The sequence below is a fragment of the Enoplosus armatus genome, chromosome 19 (genome assembly GCF_043641665.1).
Source record: "Enoplosus armatus isolate fEnoArm2 chromosome 19, fEnoArm2.hap1, whole genome shotgun sequence".
NCBI lineage: Eukaryota > Metazoa > Chordata > Actinopteri > Centrarchiformes > Enoplosidae > Enoplosus > Enoplosus armatus.
Window position 1 is genome coordinate 10,509,521 of NC_092198.1, and position 25,203 is coordinate 10,534,723.

At 41.1% G+C, this 25,203-nt stretch overlaps 1 protein-coding gene across 1 annotated transcript in view; it reads left to right on the plus strand.

Annotated features, from left to right (window-relative positions):
* Positions 1-25,203, plus strand: part of nbas (NBAS subunit of NRZ tethering complex) — a 140,096-nt gene that overhangs the window by 98,137 nt on the left and 16,756 nt on the right. Inside the window, exons 48-50 of the mRNA XM_070925563.1 lie at positions 2,727-2,816; positions 3,851-4,034; positions 24,613-24,752. Of these exons, the coding sequence (XP_070781664.1) occupies positions 2,727-2,816; positions 3,851-4,034; positions 24,613-24,752 (414 nt within the window). The remainder of the gene's footprint in view (positions 1-2,726; positions 2,817-3,850; positions 4,035-24,612; positions 24,753-25,203) is intronic.

Genomic DNA, 25,203 nt, shown 5'->3' on the forward strand with positions numbered 1-25,203 from the left:
ACAAAAACACATTTGACACATTGACATTTGAAACAAAATAAGACATTTTAAATCACAAAAACAAAACATAACCTTCTATATTTTAATAGACACTAAGTTAAAAGTGCAAAATATACTTTTTTGACTGCAAGAATATTAACATAATTCAACTGAGTCTAGATGTCATAGGTCTAACTTTGTACTGCATTTTCTAATAGTTTTAGTAATTCTTCACCATCATTTGGCTAAAACATCATCAACAACATCTGCCTGTGGATGTCACGGTTGTTTTCATTGGATTATGAATCATAAATGGTGTTACACACTAATAGCCCCCCCCCCCGTAAGCCCTGAATTCCTGAGAAAATGGTTAATAATAATTGGACTGCATTGACAAAGTGACATCGCTGTAGGCTCATGCACTGTGTGCTACCAAAGATACCGCCCACTATGACAAACGTAACGAAGGCAGGAGGAAAATCAAGTTGTCAGGTTAGTACATTTATTTCCCTTTTTCTTTATTTTAATCTCTTTTACATTCACCGTCGCGCCTTGTCAAACAACATCCTCATCTATGTGATGCCCTTTCATACCTGTCTGGTAAGATTATATACATATGTATGTAAGAATATATGTATTTTTTAAAACACGTCAGATTAAGAGCTGTTTCTATATCCACCTCAAAAGACTGCTTTATGATGTGTATTCCAAAATATTGAAGGCCACCCGAACACACCACCTACTACCTGATGGTGTTGGTTGTTATCTGGAAATATACTATATATTGGTCCCCTTTGGGCTCAACATGTCGGTGGGAAAAACACTGTCAAAACAAATGCCTGAAGTGTTGAATTGAATCTACAGTAGCTGCCTGTGGGAGTTGGACTCCCAGCATTTTATTGGTGTCTTCCTGCTGCCCGCATTCAAAAGGAAGGGAGAGATGATTCACCCCGACACGTCTGCAGAGCTGCGAGATGTTAGTGGCCGTGGAAAATACTTACTTATTTTTGGTATTAAGAAACAGGAAACGCATTGTAGGAAGTTTCATTTAACGTGCATTAAGTGGAAGGCTGATTTTCAGTGGGGTTTTTTATGTTTGTCCTTTTATGCCCTAAGAACCTTGTGTGACAAGGTTTTACTGACAGGGGCCAGATATCACCGGGCCATCTGATTGGCTTGATAAATGAGTGCCAATCGCCTTGATTATATATCCTGCCTCATTTCCTGCTTCTTTATGGCTGCTCAATGGCGCGTAGTGGAGATAGATGGCACCTGCAATTTACACACACACACACACACACACACACGTACACACACCAGAAAATACTTGTGCGCACGCACACAGACACTCGCACATTCGTAGTTAGTTAGACATGTAAGCACTATCCCTGATGAACACACACACTCTTTCTTGCATGTGCGCACTTTCTGATTCATTATCTTCTTATAATTAATGCAGCCTAATACAGCTGTTCCCCTCCAGATCTCACTCGGCTCCCATAGCAACACACACACACACACACACTCATTCTGTATCCGTGCGTGCGTGCGTGCGTGCGTGCGTGGGTGCGTGCGTGCGTGTGTGCCTGTGTGATGGGTAGCCTCATGTATTCGCTGGAGGCGTCCTTTCCCTTGAACATGTCACTCGGTGCTCTTGCATATGAAAATGCCTTTTATGCATTCAAGTATGACTCTGTCTGCGCGTGCGTGCGTGCGTGCGTGCGTGCGTGCGTCCGTTGTTGCAGGGCTTTCTCGAGGCACTGTGTTTGGCAGGTATGAATGAGCCGCTCTTGTTTTTGGCTCTCTCGAAGCCTTCAGTCTGGCGCAGCAGGCATACCTGAGCCTCACGCTAATGGCCATCTTTTGTATCTGTCATAACTCTTCTGTGTTTGAAGAGAAAATGTAAGTGGTAAAATGCAATAAAGAAAATGCTGCGTCATCTTTCCACCTTTTGCCAGATCATTTGTATGTTTTGTGCATGCATGTGTGTGTGTGTGTGTGTGTGTATGTGCATGGGCCATGGCACGTTTTTGTGTGTGTGTGTGTGTGTGTGTGTGTGTGTGCGTGTATGTGTGCGTGTATGTGTGTGTGTGTGTGTGTGTGTGCGCACCCAAATGAGCCCAGCAGCGGAGGGGAGTTGAGTCAGGGGAAATCACCCTTTTCCCCCCTTTCTGTCTTTGTGAAAAATGGCCCTCCTCTTGCGACATACAGCACACACACACACACACACACACACACACCAAACACACACTCACACACTGCAGCAGATCTACTCACAGCCAAACCAGGAAATACACAAATGACACTGCAGAAAAGATCACATATCATATTTTTAAGCTCACCTACTATTAGGTGCCATTAAACCTCTCATCTCATTTGCACCTCGTTTGAAAAGAGAAGCCACTTTTATCGCAATGATTAAATTATTATTATATATTCTGGTGAATTTCACCAACCTCCTCACAGAGCCTGTGAGCTTGTAACATTGGCGACGGGTTTAAATGTTTTTCTGTTGCTTCATGTCTCTAGGACTCATTTCATGATGGTTAATTTTTACAAAGCTGCGTTTGCTTCAAACATTTAATTGCTGCCAGACACGTTTTAAACCAACATTGTCCCTGAGAAGAAAGCCTTTGATTTTTCTTTTTTTCTGAGTTGTTGTCCTTCTGTATTGTGGTAATTTGAAAATGTTATCTTAATTAGTGTATTGTGTAAGATGATTGTGGTGATGTGGTTTGTTTTTCCAGCGGAGACCCAGACGCCCTGACAAATTACCCACAACCCCTCAGGGTCCTGGAGGCCATGGTGTCCGCTGTGCACAACAATGTCCAGAGTGGGTAAGTTATCTACATCTACTCTCACACACATACACATACAAACCACACACACCTCCTATTGATGATTATTGCTGTCCTTAAACTAAACCAGATAGGTCAGATAATTTAGTCCCAAGCACACACACGATCCAAAATTGTGTTTTTGAGTCGCACATGAATCACACACGCTTCAAAGACGTTTCTCTTCCTCTGTCCTCACCCTTTGCTCTCACTGCCTCTTCTCAGCTCTGTTCGTTAACGCCTGCTGAGTGTCAAATGCCAGTAAAAGAGGCACCTGCCAACCTGCCTGGTAGCTTTTTTGAGATGACAACATTTTAATGGCACCTGTTATACCCTGGTCAGCTCTTTTGTGACCATCAGAATCAAACGAATCAAAGTGAAACAATGGATCTGTGACAAAATGACACCTAATTTGCTGCCTGTCGGTGGAGTTATGCACAAAGCGACATCATCTAAGCCTCTTTTTCTTCGCTGTCTGGATCAGGGCTGCAACAAACATATATTTCCATTATTGATTCATCTTTAGCTCATTTCCTTGATGAATCGTTTGGCTATAAAATGTCAGAAAATGGTGAAAAATGCTCATCACAGACTTATGTTACTTATTGTTTGTTGAAATGTATTGTTTAGTCCAACCAGCTGCCTGATTACTATTCAATTTAATAAGAAAAAGAAAAGGAGCAAATCCTCACATGTGAGAAGCTGAACGATATGTCTTTTTTCGCTTAAAAAAAACCATTTGATTAAATACTAATAGCTTCTTTAGATAGTTTGCTAGCTAGAATAATAACAGGTGTGTGACTAATTTGTGTTACAAGCTTTTATTTTAATTTATAAATTAGCTTGGCACCTGTGTTTTGTCTGCAAGTTTCTGTATTTATTCAGCCTTGTGAAAGATCAGCTAAAAAAGAAAACATTAATTAGTCTCCTGACCACTTTTTTTTAGAAGAACCTCTACAACTTCCCTCTCTGTCTCTTTATCTCCGCTTCACTCGGCCCGTCTGACTGCTGTCCTTCTCACCCTCCTCTCTTAGCGACAGCACGGTGACCTCGGACGACCTCCTGGCTTGGCTGCATCCATTCTGCGGTGATGCGACACTGCCCGTGCGGCCTCGGATCGACGTGCTGCAGATCCTGGAGAGCAACTTCAGCCTCCAAGACAGTGATGTCCGTCTCCTGCTGCTCTACAGAACTCAGGCTGTCCTCAAAGACCGAGAGGTAACGTGCACAGACGCACATACAAGCAGCCATGACTTATCAGCCCCTCCCTCACAAAGTGCGAATTTGTGTGATGTTAAGTATACATTACTTGAGAAACAACTTAATCCCAAGCACTCTATAAACAGAACACTGGTTCACAGATGTCTGGATTTTTTTTCCTTTTCTTTTCTCCAAGGTCATAACATCAAATGCTGGGCCATAAACTTTGAAAAGGGTACTAGAAATTGATGGGTAGAGGGAAGAGATAAGTGGAAGGAGAACAGAGTAGAAATGGGGTAGTGAAGATGCTAAGAGGATGGATAAATTACTCACTCATCCCATCATGAAACATGCAAATGTTGACATATACATTCCCATTATGTACCATTATGGCCTTTGAACTATAAAGAAGGTGGTGTACTGCTGAAGGTAAGGTGTAGTTAATCGCTCTTGCTACTAAAGCTGATGCGAAAACTGAGATCACCATTGTGGTTTATTTGGCCCTTGAATTGCTGGGGGGGGGGGGGGGGGGGGTTGAAAGCTGCGTTGCTCTCAAATGAAATCTTCATAAAAGAAATTAATATTAATTTTCAGAGTATGATTCACTCATGCCTTTTCATGATTGCTCATAACAAACATTTCTGAAGGTCTTTCAGTTGTCACAGTTGCCGAAGACCTTTGCAAACAGTTGTGTATTTATAGAGCCAGAAAAGAGCAAACAAATGTGTGATGTTGGAAAATCAAAATGGCACTTGTGCATCTAAATTTGAATATGTGTGTGTTCTGTGTTCCACAAGAAGCTGGAAACTTCCAAATGATGTGTCTCCCTTCAGTTTGTAGCTCTATTTAATGTCATTCTGTATTTACTTTTCCTAAAAGATTGAACTTTTACAACACTGAACACAGAATCAGTGTTATTTAAAGAGTGCAGTGCCAAAAACACACAAGGCTTTGGGTGGGAATAATCTCCAGTTTAGGATCACCTGCATTGGACTATAGTAACACACCATGAGGATCATTAGGGGAAAGAGGACATTGTTGCCTTAAATTGAATGTGTGGGAACAGGTCTTCAGAAGTGATTTGTGATCATTCTGCAACTTGTGCTATTGTACTTTAGGTCTAAGTGCCTTGATCCGGGACCTTTTAGTCTCTTGTTTGTTTGTCTATGTAAATGTAAAACCAACACATAAATACTTTTACGCATTCCTAAATCTTCTATATCTTTGCAGTTGTGTTAAACACACAGTATGTCTCTGATGTAACCATTAAGTGGCTAGTCATTAAGTTTCTTGACTGACTAATTAATGGCCCGAGCTGGTTAATTAATGTGTAAATATATGCGCGCAGCCGTGGGCCATTGTCAGCGCAGGTAGACAGGTGTGTGGGCCCGGACTCTTTAACTAATTGGGTGCACTCCTGACATTTGGCAGGCTCTGACGAAACACACACCCACACACCCACGCACACACGCACACACGCACACACGCACACACACACACACACACACACACACACGGGGCGAGCACACACGTGCACTCTATCCAAGGGATAAGTTAATTAATCTTGTAAAAGATTAAGAGCGAGACTTATTTCAGATGAAGTGCCACTTTCTCTCGTCTCTCCTCAAGGCAACCAAAAGGCCTTTAAATGTGTGAGCAGGCTTTTGGCAGCCAGATCTCTCATTTAACTTTGATTAGTCCAATTTTTTGTTAGTTGGACAGATTTTTCACACATATTCAAAGCCATGAACAAACACATTCGAGCACATATGCGCCCTCTCTTTATTTTAAATGACATTTTGCCCCCTAATTGGAGCGACACTTCATTGCCTCCACTGGCTGTTGCCCGGCTGAAACCAGTGGCACAGTAATCGCGTCGGCTAGGCTGGTGCCACCCGTAAGCATGAGTGCTGGCACTTGTAGCAGCACGTTGGTGCCCCGAGGCCAGGCCAGAGACCTGGTAGCACCCCAGTCTGACCTTATCACATCTGCTTAGAACAAGAAAGAGAGAGGGAAGAGTCAGTTGCTGACAGAGACGACAATGGGGGGGTCCTTTTTTGTCCTCCTGGTCCCTCAACTAATCAGCACAGCTCCCTTCTAACCGTGTCCCACAGGCTACCTGAGAGACACACACTCACACATAACCACTGTATCCATGTTTCACTGCATACTCAGTCCATACACACACACACACAAACAGACCACCTGCTGTGATTTCCATGACAACCGTGCTGTCAAGCCACAGTTTGATACCAGTAGTATGTTTAAGTTGGAGTTTCTCTCATCACTCCTTTTCCGCTGCTGTCTGTTTGCTGTTCTGACAAAGGCGTCTGATTAGCACTGTCGCCTTCGATCAAAGGCAGCTGCAGAATATATGCACTCACTCACACGCACAATACACTCACAGCTGTACTCTCAGATGCATGTACATATACAAACCCACACATGCACAGAAATACTGTATACCACTGTGTGCATGTCTTCATTCAGGAAAGAGGTGTAACTGAAAAACAAGGCTGAGGAAAATGTCGCTTTGATCTTAGAAACAAATCTTTCCCCGTCCTCCCCCTTTCCCTGTATGTCTGCCTGCCTCTGATGTGCAAAGTGTCTAACTCCACCTCTCTTTGTATTCATCTCTCTCTGTCTTTCCTCAATATCAACAATACCGAAATGCCATTGATGAATCAAAAGAGGAAAGAAAAAGCGTTTCACAGACCCCCAGGGACCTCAAAAGTCCTTCATTTTATATTCTTGATTTTATTTTTGAAATTAAGAGAGAGGAAACCAATATTTCAAAAGTTTTTTTCTGGAGAGAGTCTTTTTAGGAGTGAGGCTGAAATGGAATTGAATTCATTGATCAAGAGAGAGGAGATTAGAGGGGATGAAACTAAAGGTTGTCTTTTTAAAATGTTTAATTGATTATGTACTTATTCTGGATCACAATTGATGTCATTTGTCCCTACAGACAGATCGGCCTGGTTAATTGTCATTGATAAATTACAGACATTATGCTACTTGTATTTGTCTTTTGTTTTTCTTCTCAAAAACAGGCAAAAGATTGATGTAGAAATGTGAATATTATGATAAGATACAACAGGGGAGCTAAAAAGCAAGTAATTAGTTGTGGGTACTGAAAAGGCAGACTATGAATACTAACTAAGATTTTGTGGGGGGAAAATATTCATGGATACAAATGATAATGTCTGGGTGGTGTTGTTCTGCTGTGACGTCTGTATCTGAATTCATCTGAATCTCAATTCATTGACGATGACTGCTGACCTTCAGACAGAGGGGACAAGCAGAAGGAAGATTATGATATTCTTCAGGATTAGTTTTGTTGCCAAAAGGTGATGTGACTTGTAGTACTTACTACTGATATGGATTTACTGATATCAGTTCAGACTGCTCCTTTGGCTGGAGACCTTCCAGGCAGTTGGCAGCTTGTCAGACCAAACTGAACAGCAGCAAATAAGGTCAACTAAAAAACACATTTCGAGCCAAAAAAACCCAAACAGATTCTTTAACCGCCATAACAGAATAGAATATAATTTTTTTTTTTGTTACTGATTTTTTAAATCACTCTTAGACCTGACTTTTGTGTCTCTGCTCAGAAGCGCTTAAAGGAATAGCTCGGCATACAGCGATTTGCTTTCTTGCCGAGAGTTGATACCACTCTCATGTTTGCACGCTAAATATGCGGCTATAGCCATCAACCAGTTAGCTTAGCTTAGCACAAAGAATGACAACTGGAGAGAACAGCTAGCTTCTGATGGTAACAGATTAAACAACGTGTTAATTGGTGAGCTTTAGAAGATGCTGGAAGGTTACCTTTGGACAGAGCTAGGCTAGCTGTTTCCCTTGTTTCCAGTCTTTGTGCTAAGCTAAGCTAATCGGTTGGCTGTAGCTTTATATAGTATTCCTTTATGTCTAAGTGAATTCGCTTATAAACTTTTACCTGAGAGTTGCTAATATAACTTTGTCTAATCGGTCACAGCTAGTGCAGTATGTACTGTATGTAAACAATACACTACATATGTCTTTGTTAGCTCTCCTCGCTAGTTGCTGTTCATTTCTGTCTGATAAGCTGCCAGCAGCCTCGCAGATCTCTGGCAACAGGGCCCGCAGCCTGAACTAATGCCTGTGCATCAGCATCACCAGGGACTAATTTAAACCACCTTATGTTAAAAAACAAAGAAAAAAGAAAAGGACCATCCCTTTAAACCTGCAATAACGGATATTTTGGTCACTGGGGAGCAGCTAAAATAAGCTGTAAACACAACACTGACATATGATCACTACTGATGTGGCGAACAACAGTAGCATTCATATGGAGTCGTGTGTCTGGCCACCTGATGAAAGTCCACTACTCACTCTCCTTTTGGCTCTTTTTTTGTCCAACTTCTGAGTGAAATATCTGGCTCTTTAGTTGCTAAATGAAAACGACACAGAACAGTGTCAGTGAAGCTGCGGGCCGTAAAAACCAAAAATGATGAGCTGAAAGATGCTGTGAAAGCCTTGTAGAGCTGAGGGGAACTGCAGAATTACCTGTTGGTTTCATATTACACATCTAGTTTTTGTATCCATTGTTATTATGAAAATTTTAATTTTAGCTGTTTGAAGTACGGTCTTGCTATCTATCCATCCATTCATCCATTAACTATAACCGCATATGCTTTAGAGGGTCGCCAGTCAATCACAGGGCACGCTCTTATAGTTTTACTGAAATAGTTTCCAACAGTTCACATATCTAACTTATAGAAGTACTCTGCATCACTATGTCCTAACCTAATTTGAATTCAGGGTACAGTATCTGTGATTACCACATCTGATTTAGCTCAAAGGTCATTGGTTCTCTCTTTGTTTTCCAGTCTTCTAATAACCCGGTTGTGCGTGTTTCAAGGCTGCTTGTGTATTCCTACTGATCTGATTCACTTACTGCGTAATCCTCCATCCTTGCCCCACTGCCTTGTGCGCGCACCTCTTTGACAGTGCGTCAAGAAATCCTCAGATCCTCAGTGTGTTAGGATCTGAAAAGCCTTGTAGTCATTTCACATTGGCTGTTAGCCTCCAAGCCTCCTCCTCTCCACATTGCCTGCGTGTATCTGCAGTCTGCATGTTTTTGTTAGTACACCCTCATCCATATACAGTGGCATTTTTTGCATTATACACCCAAACAGACAAACACACAGCCCATGATAGGACTAGACGAAGGCTATTATGATGGATGCTGTTGAGCCCAGTGGTGTCCAGGCTGGGTCAGGCCGGGCCGTGTCAGTGGAAAGGCCACTGCATGATTCACAGCCGCTGCCTCGCAACACACCCAGCGATGATGGATCAGAGGGAAACAGAGAAAAAGAATTAGAGAGAGGAGGGAAATGATGATGGACCAGAGACAAACAGAGAGAGAAAGATTCAGAGATGATATTAAAACAGAAAAAGAGAGCAGGCCACTTTCCATGCCAATACATCATCCTTCCTCCCTCCCACAGCATCCCAACACAATACTCAGGTACACACACAGACACTGAAAAAGGGAGGTATTAATGAGCCCAATTGAAATGCTGACATTTAGGTAGCGGGGAGGACGGGAGGAGGGGAGGAAAGAGAGGGGGGGTGTGAGAGGTGAAGCCAGAGATAGATTTTGTGACTTCATTTTGAATGATTAGGCATAACAGCAGGGCGTCCAAATGTCACCACTGTCAAGATTGGAGGGTCTGTTATGTCTGTGTGTTTGGCCTTTATGTCATTAATAACAATATACTTTGGGTCATTTGTTTATGGCGTTTCACAGACAAAGCAGTGGCATCTTAAAGCAAAGGTGTCTATGTGGGTATATGTGTGCTTATACTGCATGTGTGCTTACATGCTTGTTCATGGACCCCCCCCCCCCCCCCCCCCCGCTGTAGCCTTGATGTTTTAGTGCAAATATGTTGATTACTGTGCTGAATCACATGGCAGTGCAAGCATTGAGGGTTATAACACACGCATACATAAACACAAACACATAGTGAAGGAAGGTCAGCCCGGTCAATGCATCAAGGTCTTCACCCCCTGTGTGCACTCTAAGTGTTGCAGAGCACAAGGGAGGGTCACAAGGAAAATCAGCTGTGTGTGTGTGTGTGTGTGTGTGTGTGTGTGTGTGTGTGTGTGTGCGCACCATAAGTCATAATCTAAGCTCATCAACAGTTTATTCATGCTACAAGCCCCCCCCTTGCTGTTTGGCCTTGTAGTGCGCCGTCTATCTAATATGGATGAACTGGCTGTGTAGTTGCACTCTGTCAGTCTGCAGCTACACAGCCTCCGGACCCGACACGTTAACCCCTATTCGACTTTCCTGAGGCATGTTTTCATTTCTTTTCATTTCACCTTAAATGTCCTGTGCTGTTTTTTCTACCCTCTTTCAATTCCCTGAAAATGTTGTTGAAGATTTGATTTGATAGAGGTTTAAATTTTTTTGTGAACTATGGACAAATGCATCCCGAGATATGGACTTTTTTTCTTGCCCATTTGTGATTCGTGTTTCTGATCACGTTTCTGCTTTGGACAGATTTGGTTTCTTGGGAAAGAGAAAAAGGTGCCTTGCAAAAGCACTGTTCTTCAGATCACTCTGTACACTTACTTCCATACAGCATTACATTTTTTTGTTCTTCTTTCTCAACTTTCTTTGTCTGTTTACTGTCGTATAGTCATCGTGACATCCAGACACAATCAGCACACCTAAATCCAAGTCCTGCTTCTCTTTTTCCCATGTCTCCCTCTCGGTCTATTTGTCTACATCTTTGTTTCTCTTTCTGTAGAAAGTTAGGATGGTTCTTTCTCATTTTGTATGCACCAATTAAGCAGAAAATTACAGAATTCACCATTTCTTGACGTGTGTAATCGTGTAATACACACACACACAGAAGCCATGTGCATACGGTCCACACACACGTCGTTGTTGTGTATAGTTTCTTACATGAATACCTCATGCCTTCAGAACTGTCAATACTTAAAGTGTGTCAGTTTTCAAGGGCATTCATGCTTTTATCAATATGTGTGTGAGCTTGTGTGTATGTTCACGCCTGTGTGCATCTCGTCACCTGCCATACTGCCACGCATCTCTTCACCTGCCATACTGCCACGCATCCTGCTCCACCTGCCGGATATTTAAATATTAAGGCCACAGTTTGAAGTATGCAAAACACACAGTGACAAGATAAGACTCAGCCCTGACACACATCCAAGAATAACAGTGAAAGACGACAAAAGAAGTGCACTGATGGATGGCACACCATTTTGTTGGAACTGCAGTATTTGTTTGATGTGACAGAAACACAAGCAGAAACATAAGTGGATGTGTCGTCGGTTGACAGAACAGTGTGTTTGGTCTGCAGCTGACCATTGCCATTTTGCAGTGTTAAAAAAAAAGTTGAAAGCTGGACGAGAACTTCAGGAATTGTTCCACCAGGGATTGTGTGAAGAAGAAAAAAAGGGAATGTGGAGAGGAGAAGCCGGACAGGGAAGCTGAGAAAGATTTGTTTGATGAAAGTGAATGAGTCTGGACCAGAGGGAGAGGGTTATACAAGAAGAAGAAGAGAGAGAGAGAAAGAGAGAGAGAGTCTCTTTCCAAGTAGATAAATAATAAATGAGATGGGGTTGAGAAAGCTATCTTATGGCCACACTCTAATACAACAGGTCAGGGGTCATTGTCGTGATAGCCAAGTGCCGGCTATAATTCCACTTGTTTTGTCAGCTTTTATCTATCCCCCCTCGGCTCCTTTTGCGAAAACTTTTATTTATTACGTTTTTTCTTTTTTTATTTAACTTGGAGCCAGGAGAGAAGAGCACAACACTTTGTCATCTCGGCGGGATCGCTGATGATTCAGTCAAAAAACACAAGAGGGGAGGCAGTGCAATAAAATAAACAAGGGAAGAGGGGAAGTGAAGAGGGAGACAGACAAGAGGAGAAATGAGGAGAAAAGAGCCTGAGGACGGCTGAAGTGATAGGAGTGGGCAGCGCAGAGCCGGATGAGAAGGAGGGAGAAAGAAATGTAAAAAGTCTGAAATGAAGCGAGGGCACTCATGCACCATTATCTCTTTTGGCACATTCGTTGCTGCTCTGTAGCACCAGGTAAAGGCTTTACTTCAACTGGTATGATTCAGCCTGAGCATATGTGTGAGCGTGTGTGTGTGTGTGTGTGTGCGTCAAAGCTTAAACATCCTCTCACGTATTCATCTGAAATAGTGTTTTAACTGCATGTGATTCAACTTTCACATTTAAGGCGTTAAAATGATGCTCATCTTGAGTAATTGCATGTGTTTGTCTGTCTAGCCATGTGGGGTTTTTTTGTGCATTAGTGCACACACATCACATCATTTAGTATCTTCCCTTCTCCTTGGCCTTCCTCTCACCTTGAATATTCATCAGCCCCTATATGCATGCATGATTAAGGAGTCTTGGCACAAATGGGGTTTAATATTAGAATATACTGTAAAGGCTGTTTATGTGTGTGTGTGCTTGATGTTGATGTCTGCAGGTGCGTGTCAAGATGGTTTCAGGCTACGAGCTTGTTCTTTCCTCCCAACCTTGATCTACTCTTTCTCTCTAACCACTCCCCTTCTGTGTTTTGTCTTCTGTCTCTTATCTTAACTCTTCTTTCCTCTCTTGAGGCGTGTACCATTATGTATACTCAGGTGTCATGTCATACAACGCGGATCTACCCCCAGACTACAGGGAAGAGAGAGCAAGAAAAAGCATAACAAATAAGAGGGGGAGCTTAGAGAAGCTGTATTTGTTTGTCATTGCACTCATCTTGTCATGTCATACTTTGCATACACAAGGGTGCGTGTGCGCGCGCATTTTGTTTGTTCTCCACGGGCGTGCGTGTCTTTATCTTTGCGCTTATGTTTCCTCTGCATGTTTCATGTGTTTCACTTTCAAGTCGTAATAAACTCCCTAACCCCCTACAGGCCCTGAGGCTTTGCCCTTTTGGTGTTTGCCTCTCTTTGCTCTCATTTTGTCGGAAACCTGCACTCTCTTATCGTCCCCGCTCTCTCTCTCTCTCTGCACCGCTCATTCTCTCCCTGGCTCTCCCTGCCTCTCTCTCCCCTTGTGAAGTGTGCGACCTCTGCAACTTTATTCTGCCCGTCGCTGGGGACATTAGCCAGAGCAGGTCAATGAATATTGATGAGCTCATTCGGAGCCCACTCGGTAAAGGCCAGACACAGAGATCTCTGGATCCCTCGGCTCCACAGGCACTCCCAGTCCGATACACTGACATGCCCACATCCCGTGCCCCCCCCACCCTCCCCATCTCCCCCTCTCCCTCTCCCTCTCAGGTCAAGGACTGAGATAATTGCCAAGTCACAGAGAAGATTATCAGGCAGATTTGTTGATGGGGGCAAAAGTTCACTTGTGTTTTACTTACGGCTCACACAAAGTCAGGAAGAAACAATGCATCTTTGACTTTACTCAGAGAGGCACATTACCTTGATTGGGTTGCCAGGTGCAATGTCGCTTGTGATGCAGATATTTTCAGATAAATGTGTTTTTATTGTTGTGGTTTTTTTGTTAGTAACCACATTCCTGATTAATGCAAGTAGTCAATAACAGTCATGATGACATTATCATGGACCTTGCAGTGTCAGGGTTACCCTATGCTTGTGATTTAAGTAAGTTGACTGCTATGCTGCCTTCAGTCTGTTTTACTATATAAATAATTATTATGCCATAGAAATATATATAATTTTGTAAGCATGACATGTCAAACTCCATAATTGGATCTATCACACTTACTACATTTCCTGCTACAGAGACACAGACAGCTAAAGCAAAGGTATATCAAGTGAAAGCTAGCTGGTGAGATAGCCACGGCTAGCCTCAGCCATAGCTACAACTAGATTTATTGATTTATTTATTTTTGTTATCTATGAATGAAAAATGGCCAGTTTGATGACTGACATCTTAGAAATTCAATTTGTCATTCCACATAACTGAATGAGGCAGCAGCAAAATCATTCAGTCATTTTGGAGAAAATCTATGCAGTTTGAGGGCATATTAAAATGTATTAAATTATTATCATTATCATATTGATTTTAGATATAAAATAGACACCTAGCAAAACAGCCTTTAACAGGCTTTTTGTAGATACTGCATTTTCCCCTTGCATTCCCTGAAGATGATCAAAATATTAAGTGGAGGATCTGCATATTTTAGGTATTATTGTGCAACTTCTATAGCAATGAGTTTTGGGGTAATGTAATCAGCCTAAAAGGGATAAAACAAAAACCTCTCAATCTACGTCGCTTGCCGGCTTGCCAGAAAACTTCAAACCCTTTTTTTCTCAATTTTACTGCTTCTGTAGTTAGGGCTCTCTGCCTTTTGGGGACAGCATGTATGTAAATAAGGAAACCTTAATGAAATATTCCCAAAAAACCATGATCATCAGTCTTCATTGTAAAACCTCCAGAAAACAGTTACCAGAAGAAAAACTTGGGTGACGGCCATTTTAATTTAGCAAACTGACACCATTAAATGATGAAGTTGACTCTGGAGCATTTTCCCATGTCATGATATTTAATAAAAAAAATGCTATCCTTCATTTATCCTGCTCATTTGATTGAAAGGTGGGGTTGATAGCGCTCACCATCATGATTGGCAGTGGTAATAAGATGTGACGAGTGAGAGGGAGAGAGCCATCAAGACAGACAGTGATAGTAGCGCTGATCATTAACCTGTCTACCAAAGTGTTACGCACAGAGGTGATGATTTGTTCGCCACATACTTTACCAAGTCTGTCACAGGGTCAGCTCTTGTCAGCTGTGAAGACATGATGTGTGTTCTCTGTCTGCATGTGTGTGGTGTGTTGTAATAACTGGTGTTGGCTTTTCTTGGGTTTATTGAGTTGAACTGACCATATGAATTTGTGTGTGTGTGTGTAGTGCCTGTTGACACGGTCATTATGTCGTTTCTGCCTAGAGAAGAGGGAATATAAGTGTCTTTTCCCATTACATAAATCAATTCCATTCTATTACTGGGTTGTTTTGAAGTAATTATTACTGGAAGCATAATTGAACATTCCCATAGGCTTCCAGTTTTCATCTAAATGTACTTTCAAATTACATTTGTGGCAGTTAAATTGTCTGTTTGAAAAGTTTTGCCTTTCATGGCATTTGAGAAATAGGCTATTATTTAGGTGTATAATATGAGGGCAAAGGTCTGTTTTCTTTTTTTATCCATGCTAGCAGCGTGGCTCCATGGATGTTGGTCAGTTGGTCCAACACTTTGATCCCGACTGAAATGTTTCAGCGACCATTGGATTAATTGCCTTTAAATTTGATACAGATACCAATGGTTTCCAGAGGAATCAATTTGAATGACTTTTCTTCTAGCACCACTATGAGGCTGATATTTGTGTTTTTGAGTGAAATGTCTCGACAACTATTAGGTTGATTGGTATGATACAGATACAGATACCCATGGTACCCAGAGAATGAATCCTAATGACTTTGGTGATCCCTTGATTTTTCATCTAGCGACACCATCAGGTCAAAATTTAAATTGGTCTAATACTTTGATTTATGACCTAATACCTGCAGAAATATTGACATGCCCATCAGCCTCACCTGTACTCTTGTGTTTAGAGCTAATTACAGTAGAAAGTGTTGCATGCTAAGAAGCTAAAGATTAAGATTGTGAAAATGCTAAATATTTTACCTGCTAAACATCAGCATGTTAGCATTGTAATTGTGAGCATGATGGCATTTAGCTAACCTCTGATGAGAGTTATTGATGTTAACAGTTCAAGTGGTCATTATCAAACTTCAACTCACTTCAACTTGGCGCTTGACCAGCAGCACTGATTGTTATGTATCACAAGTGACATCCCCTCCTGATTGTGAATGATGAAAGCTGTTTACATTCAAGATATGTCTCAGGTATCCTGTTTTTAATCCAACATGCTGTTTTGATTAATTATAGCGAAGCATACATACGATGTGTGAGCCTGATTGATCAATCACTGTAATCTCCTGAGCCGCGTATGATAGACGGGTTCTCATCTTGACTGTAATCCATTTAGTCACGAGATGACTGCATAAACAATTGCCTCATGCCTTGAATGTATAGCCTTTGGTGCTTGAAATAGTCTGTTTCATGTGATGAGAGTTTCATGTCAGAAAACTGTTTTAGTGTCTTCTAATGTTAGCAGAGGCGGTCAATAATTTAGTGGAGTTGGGCCACATCCACTATAAACAACTGGAAACCTTGGACCTTGTGAGCTGTATCAACGGGCCATGTACTCCCCATAGCACTTTCTCACATTTCAGCCTGTGTATTCAGTCAGTCTCAAGTAATTCTTAATTATGGGCTCTGTGGCTTTAGGACACCCACAGCCCCTTAAAACCTCATGCAAGGCAATGAGTATTCCAATATTGCTGTGTTAAATTATTGATTTAACACTTTATGTAACACCTCAACCTCATCACATGCATTTGGTTGGAACAACATGAACAATTAGTGCTCACACTGGAAATGTTTGAAATACCACTTCCAGTTCAAACTAATGATAGTAAATTGATAAATATTTGCGCGATCATTTGTTTCTCTGAAATCTTTGTGTTATTTGAGGTTGAAAGATGTTTTGAGTCTATGTGCATGTCCTTTCTTCCACCATTTAAATGCAAATTGCTTATACTTCCTGTGTTGCAGGCACTGGGTGTTTAAACAGCAAATATAACCACTTTCGTGTACTGGTAGTATGTTGTATCACTAATGTCATGTATTAGTCAGTGATGGAAAGTATCAATATTTAAAGTCATTTGATTATTTTAGCAGCTGATATTCAATTGTTTTGCATTGATGCATGTAGTTCATTTGACATGAAAAGTGAAATAAATAAATCACTGTTGTGGTTATTTATTGTCACCTCTCGTGTCTGTTAACAAATTGTTCATCGTCTTTATTTGTTTTGACTCAACCTCAGACAGAAAATGTGTATATCTAATCAGTGCTGGAGGAGGATCCTCATTACAAGTAAATGGTAAATGGTAAATGATCTCACTTATATAGCGCCTTTCAACCTTCACCGTTCCCAAAGCGCTTTACAGCTAAGTCTCATTCACCCATTCACTCACACATTCACACACCAATGGCGACCATGCAAGGTGCTGGTCTCCATCGGGAGCAACTTAGGGTTCAGTGTCTTGCTCAAGGACACTTCGACATGACGGGGGCAGCCGGGGATCGAACCCCCAACCCGCTCTAACCAGCTTTACCTCCCGTGCGACAGTGCTAACCACTGCGCCACCATGCCGCCCATGCCCCCAAGTAGGGTCAGATTTTTCAAGCGGGCCCCTAATTTGCACATATTGACTGACACTTTGATCCCAGTTTTCTCATTTAATATCTTGATTGTGTGATGCTACAGTTCCTCGGGGTGCAGACCAAATTGGTGCTTTGACAAAAATAACTCTAAAGGGCAGCTGATACACACATAATATACATTTTTTATCTGTAAGTCAAACTCTTCCGTTATACATATATGTGAATATATATGAATGAAATTACAAATTTGGCCTTTAATGAACATTTTAAAGGGCACGTGCAGTATATTAGTAGCCACTGAAACGACAGAATCACTCTAAAAACCACCACGTTTCTGTCGGGCTTGCTTGAAAGCCATAAACTAATATAGGACAACAAAGGAAAAACAATCAACCAGCCAGTTCATCAAGCCATGGTATGAAAACCCACTGCACTCCAACATAGCTTCAGTCACCAAACCTTTCAGCACCATGGACAGCGCTCATTTTCCAACTACTGACAATGCTTTATGTTTTCTAAGAGATGAGGTGAAAACGCCAGTGTTATATTGACAAAATATAGTAAATGTCGGCACCTTTCACCAGAGTTCAAGAAGGGTTGTATCCTGTAACCTACACTGCAGCCTGTCAGGTTGCTGTTGACATTAAACTGAAAAAAATCACGTTTTTTAATGGAAGTAAAGACACTAGTTTATATCTTTTACAGTCCCCTGTTTACTTTTTATTCCTTTAAGGACATTTTTTTGTTGTGCTGTTTTGTGGGCTGACATTTGACTTAGCTAGCCAACAAGTTCAAGCTGATGTGACACCATTGATCAAAGTGACACTGCAGCGAATTTTGCTACAGCATGTTTGTTTTTTGTTTTTTTACATAGGGTGCAGAACTGAAAATAGCAGATAGTGACTGTTTGCTGCTGGGGTGCACCTCTGAGGGCCTTACTTATCGTTCCAGGTCATGGGTTTGAAATTGCTGATGTGTGAGCAGTTCTATAGGATGGCAGTTCTGTGAAAGTGATGGTGATTAAGTGTGGTGTTTTCCTGCCTGCACCACATTTTTGCCACAGTTTACAATATACACCACCAAACTTTGTTAAGTAAGTAAGTTTTACCACACCACCACCATGTTTTAAGATGTAGACTGTCTGGTCCTATTGGACAGCCATATTATTAGTAAGGATTGGCTTTGTTTCTGTGGTGTGATGGGGTGTCATTTTTGCAGTGTACCCTATCAATAGTATACCAAAGTCATCATTTCATTTTAAATTTACTTTTTTTATTGAGATAAATGTATATATGTAGTTTTTATTTATCAGTCCAACATCAAGGTATTTTAGATTTGCCTCCCATGAATTTAATTACTAACCATCAAAAATAAAATAAAGACAAGGTAGCAAGGGCTCAAGTCCCCTATAGATTCTGAATATGTACATGTTTTTAGCTGTCGTTGGCTAACATGCTTATTACCTACAAATAAAAATACCTCAAAGCCTAGTTAGGGGCTCAAATCACTGAATACACACCCTTCAAGTTAACTGGAGAAGATTTAGTGTGTAGCAGGACATTCTTCATTCACCCTGTGTGTGTCTAAAATTATCTTATATTCAAGTGTCACCTGTGTGTTGAAAGCAGTTCAAATTTAAAAGTCTGCAGTCGAGCGCTTTGATGTTGGAATATTTATTTAGCGAGAGTTTATTCCTTCAGGAAAGACGGAGACATATGGAGGATATTATTTCACATGAGTTTATTGAAGCTCTGTTTCAGTGGCATTCAGCTGATAGTTTTTGATTGTGTGTGCACACCTGCGTGCCTGTTTGCATGGCCCTTATTATGTTTTGTGTGTGTGTGTGTGTCTTCCTCTAAATGGAGTGAAAGAAGTCTCATGCCAGTAACTCACAGGAGGGAAAGATGACTCTGCTTTCATCTGTTTAGCCCTCTCTCTCTCTCTCTCTCTCTCTCTCTCTCTCTCTCTCTCTCTCTCTCTCTCTCTCTCTCTCTCTCTCTCTCTCTCTCTCTCTCTCTCTCTCTCTCTCTCTCTCGCGCACACAGACACACTAGCACTATTGCAGTCTTTTATACTTCATCTCCATTTTTATCCTTTGGTGAAGTGTGTGAGTGTGTGTGTGAGTGTGTGTGTGTGTGTGTGTGTGTGTGTGTGTGTGTGTGTGTGTGATTTGCCCCAAAGCAGCTCCCATCTCTCTCTGTCTCTCTTACACACACACACACACACACACACTCCCCCCCCGTTTTTATTATCATATGCTGATAGCAGGGTTAGACTGCATTGCAGTTTTTAATCAGTGGAGAGTTACCCTGTCTGATTACACAAGCTTCTTTTGGACAAACTACAACACACTCTGTAATTGCTGTTAGTTCTATAGAAATGTGCACGTGACTGTGTTCTTGTGCACCTTTAAACAACTTCAGGAGTGATGACTTCTTAGTTAAGGACGAAGTAAATGGACGAAAGAATTTAATGGACAAACAACCTCAGTGGTATAGTAAAACAAGAGTGTGTGTGTGTGTGTGTGTGTGTGTGTGTGTGTGTGTGTGTGTGTGTGCGCGCATGGGGTCCTGAAATTTTATGACGCTTACCAATTTATGAACAAATCGCAGCAGTTGGCAAATGCAATACCCATTTTACAGTATCACTTTACACACATGTAGCAAGCCACACACAAGCCCCGCATCCACTGAGATGTTTCACTTTGCTGTGTTGAAAAGCAAAAGGTTGTCAAAGAGCAGCAATGTGGCTGCTAGTAACTACAAGTTGTCATGTTTCATTTACTTCCTCTCCTTCCGTCTACTTACTTAATTTCCAGGCTTTCTTCTCACGTTCCATTCATTTTGCTAAAAGCATGGCTACTTCCAGTCACAGTGGGCGAGTGTGTAGCATGTGGTCGGCATAATTTAACAGCGCTGTTTCCTTTGCCAGCAGGGGAAAAATAAGCTTGAAATTACAGGCAGTGAGAGCTAGCAGCTTTGTTTTTGTTTGTGTGTGTTGCTTTCATGCCTGTGTGCGTGCACTGCTCTCTCGTCGCACAGCATTGTTTATATAGGGTATCATATTGTTTGTTGACCCCTCAGTATCAGTGGTTACAACTGGCGTACATGAATTGCTGTGTTGAGAGGAATCATGTGTGTTTGCCTGTGTCAGTGTGTACATTTGCTTTTTCATTTGTACCTGTTGGTTTTTATGTGTGGATAAATCTTTAATAGAAAGTGTTGTAACTGTATGTCCGTGTTTGTTTAATTTATTTTCTTTATTCCTTCTTTTGTGTGCTTTTTTTCCTTATTTCCCTACTCTTTGATTGGCTTTATAATCAGTTAAATTAATAATTTGTTCATAATTGATTAATCGAATAGTCCAAGAAATGTAAATAATAAGATTAAATAGAATTCTACTATTACTATATTGTGTGTCTTGTGTGGGGAAACTTTGCCAGATGTCAGACAGAGATAAATAAAAGCAGGCTTGGCATTTCTCGCCACTGAAAAGACATCTATTGTTGTTGCTACTGTAGCTAGCTAAATAAGCTAATGTTAGCTCAGTGAATTGGTTGAAAACGCTGTCTCCAGCTGACTTTTCAATATCCACACAGTGGGGATGTGGTACAGTAGATGTGAACTGGGCTCTTTTTAATGTGACCTATAACCCCAGTTTGTTGTTGCTGAGGAAGAATTTATTTGTTTTTATCTATTAAATGTGGTGGCATTCTCTCTGCGTGAGTTCAGCATTATGTGGTTCCCTTATGGTTCCCTCAGCATTATGAGGGTCCCTGTGGTCTCTCATGGAAGGGTCATAGAGGTGCTTGAAATGACATACCTGCTCGGACAGTATATGTATATATTGTTCCATTAGCATTTATCCTGCTGTCTATCTAACTGATCTTGGGATGAACAGATGGGGAGGGAGGAGGGGAATTGAGACTGAAAGTGTTTGAAAGCCTGATAGATGAAAAGGGATAAACAATAGATGAAAGAGCAAAAAAAGGATATAATTATACAGAGAGGTGGGCAGATAGGTACATAAAGTATGTATGTATGTATGTGTATATATATATATATTTGGATTGGCAGACTGACATCGAGGCCGTGTGTCTGATCTAATTTGTCAACACTTGTTATGGTATTGGTTGACAGTCTCGTCCCTCCCTCCTCTTTCTGCCCTCCTGCCCTCCTGCACTCTGTTCTTTGTACAACACCACAGAGGAAATGTTGATTTTAATCACTTGGCATAATTAATTACCATCCTCCCTTGTTAAGAAAATAAAAGCCTCACAGCCACATAGTAATTGGCAGCGATTTAATTTGTGGTCTACTGTAGATGAGTTTTGATGAGTGTGTGTGAGTCTGTGTTCAAGCGGGTGAGAGGGATGTGGTATGTAGGTGTGTGTGTTTGTATGTGAAAAGAGTGCAATTTATAATGTGTTTTGTTGGGAGAACATGCAATCAGATTATTATTATTATCAGGGAATCTCAAGGTCTTGCATACCCTTGAATTGAAAAGAAAATGAAAAACTTTGTAAAATGCTTCGATAGCTAGAGAATGTTAAGTATTCAGTATTCATAACACAGTGAGGCAATAACAATGATGAACAGGCTTTGGGTTTCAGTTTTCATTCAGAGATGGATTTGAGAGCTTTAGATTGCAGTGAGGGCTTTTTACAGGTAGTTAAAATTCCATTTTTGTTTCCCAAATGACCTCCATTTCCAGAGGGTCCTGAGCTTCAGCTTTGCTCATTTATTGCTCCATCCCCCATCATAAGGTGCTTCACTACACCGCTAAGCATGGATCCGCTGTATTTGCATGTGCTCTTACTTATAAATTAGAGGTTTCACACAACAAATGCCTCAGAATCAGTGGGAGTCAGATCGGATACTTTATTAAGGAAATCAGTCGAGTGAGTGCTGCTTAATTGCCAGTCATCCATTGCACCTAGTGTTGGTCTATTGTTACACAATTACAAGAGCAAGTGCATTATATGGAGCCCCACTACTGACAAAAGGAAGTAAAAGGTTGTCAGACCAGTTAATGAATAATACTGTTGGCTAAATGGAGTATAAAAACAATTATGAAGCTTTGTACTTGAGAGAAACACTTTTTATTGTTTTCCTTTACCAGTTTCTAAGTTTTACTAGCCAGCTAACTTTGTTAGTGTTAGCTTGCTGGCTAAACTGGTTTAGCTACTGTTAGTTTATAAAGGGATGCTCCGGCAGTATGCAGTACAGTATATGGATGATTAAGTCTCCATTTGAATTATTTAACTGGCAATATTATTCATTGATGTATTCCATTATATTTTTGACTTGTCTTATAACCTTTTATTACATTTTGTCAGTTTAGGGGCTCCATAGGATACACTGACCACGAAATAGCAAGCAATTTTTGAAAAAAAAAGAAGAAAGAAATAAAAACATTCTTTTCTACTACTGCATTTACCCATTTCATAAATGAAGTCTGTATATTCTTCCACTCTTTGAAGACCAGGAACATCTTAACTGCTGGAAATCTTCGGTATGGCCATCCGAAGACCCCCATGCATCAAATAGAAAGATAGATTTTAGGGTTAAGCATATATCAGATATTGGCTAAATCAATGGCCAGTGGACTTTTTGTAGTCTATTTAAATCACCGAAATAAGTGCCTTTTATATTTCTGCCTCAGGAACATTCAAGAGGTTACATGTGGTGCAACATGCGTGCCTCCAGAAGTTACCAAGGAACTAGCAATATGGGACTTAATTCGCTTTTGCCTGCACAATGACCTACATAGCACAAAACAACTCACCTGCAGCACTCCACTGGCTTTTCAGCAAATATCTCTTGGGCATATGTTTCGTTTAAAGGCTTTTTAATCCAGGGGTATACCACAGTTTTGTAGATGCAACATGCAACGTGGCGTGCGGTGCTTGCGGTCACTGGAGCTCCAATCCACAGACTTTGGGCATTTGTACATTCCTACTGCTGTCAAGCTGTGAGGGCAATATTCCACATTTTGAGAATTATTGTGGTGGTCTTTGGCATCTATTTTTTTGGTGGTTTAAAACCTTAGCAAGGCACACCAGCCAGATTGCTCTAGTGAGCTCACAATTTATCCTCCCTAAGGAAAAGTATTTTACTGCCTACTGGGTTAATGAGCTTAAGTTGCTAGCCCAAATATGAGTACTTCACCAGTACTGACAGAAGTGCACAGATGGTTTCTTCCCTAACCCAGCTTCATTACAAAACTGTCCTAACATTGAAAATAAAGGTTTAAAGTATTACAGTATTTACAGGGTAATTCACAGACAGTTCCTGGTGTCTTAAAATGTTTAAATTAGTTGTGTATAGACTTTTATACTGATGAAATATCACCAGGCTTTACATAGATATCCAATAATATAAATTTGATCACACCACTGAGGCTCAAACTATGTTTTATGAGTCTGGCTGCAAGTGATGTATGTGTAGTGTGTAGTGTGTGTGTGTGTGTGTGTGTGTACATGTATGCATGCTTGTGTGACGGAGCCTGTCTTTGCAGCAGCCATGCTTTGGCAGGTTGTAGTTTTCCCCTCAGAAATCAGCTGCTCTCTGAACTGTTAAATCACACTAGAAGCCAACCTTTGAGAAGAAAATTAATTACTTTCCCTCTGCTGTCGCCTCCTCCTCCTCTCATTTTTTCCACATTAACCCTCCTTCTTTCCTTTTCACTCTCCTTTCTTACACTCTCCCTCTCAATTTTCTCTCTTTATCATAATAGTGTTTAGCCACAGGTGACGTTTTCTTAAACTAACAGTGAAATGTGCCATTAATGATGAAGCCTGGTTCCCTCCTTTCAATGCACTGTTTGAAGTTTGAAGGCTTTGATACGCGTCTAGATTGAGTGTTTGTGATTGCGCAGTTCATTCAGGTCCTGTTTTGGCAGGAATGCCTTGCCCGCAAACTCGACTGCAATCATTAGGTTGTCAAGTTTTGCCTTCACAATCGAGAGCATGCTTCATTTGAAATCAATGAAAGCTGCTCTCCTGTTTCTGTTGCATTTGTGTTGGCCAAGATAATAGATCACTGAAATCCACTTCTCAGCGGAAGATGCAGGCATTTATCATCATATTTATGTACGACATTGCACATGAAGCAGAATTTGAAAGAAACAGATGGTTACTCTAGCCTGAACACTCTTCATTTACCTAATTTGTGCTTTGTGCTCAATGACCTGGGGATATCTTACAATCAAGGTCCTCACAGCAGGCCTTTTGCTTTTGATTTAAAATGGAATTCTCACTTCCCCTCCTTTCTCTCCACGCTTTTTCTCAGGTTCAGATAGAAGATGTGGAGAATGAGGGGAAAAGATACGACCTCTTCCTGGGGTTGCTGGAAACTGCGCAAAAGTGGGAGGACTTTCAGCTTCTCATGCTCCTCCTACAAGCGTGGCCACCCATGATGAAAGAGGAAGTGTAAGACAAATGTCTTTTATTTTTCTTCATTGTTCTTTGATTCTTTCAACGTTAAAGTAATATGCTTATTCATGTTCTTGCTGAGAGTTAAATGAGAAGATTGATAACACTCTCATGTTGATAAACATGAAGCTACAGCCAGTAGCCGGTTAGCTTAGCTTAGCATAAAGGCTGGAAACAGGGGGGAACAGCTAGCCTAAAGTTCAGTAATTAACATGTTATTTCTCATTTGTTTAATCCTACAAAAACGTTAAATTGTCAGTTGTTGTGCTGGACAACTCCTTACCTTCGGAAAGAGCCTGACTGGCTGTTTCCCTCCTTTTTCAGTATTAATGCTAAGCTAAGCAAACGGGCTGCTGGTTGTAACCTTATATTTGATGCACAGATATGAGATTAGTATCGATCTTCTCATTGAACTCTTGGCAGCGTCAAAACTATTCCTATTCATACA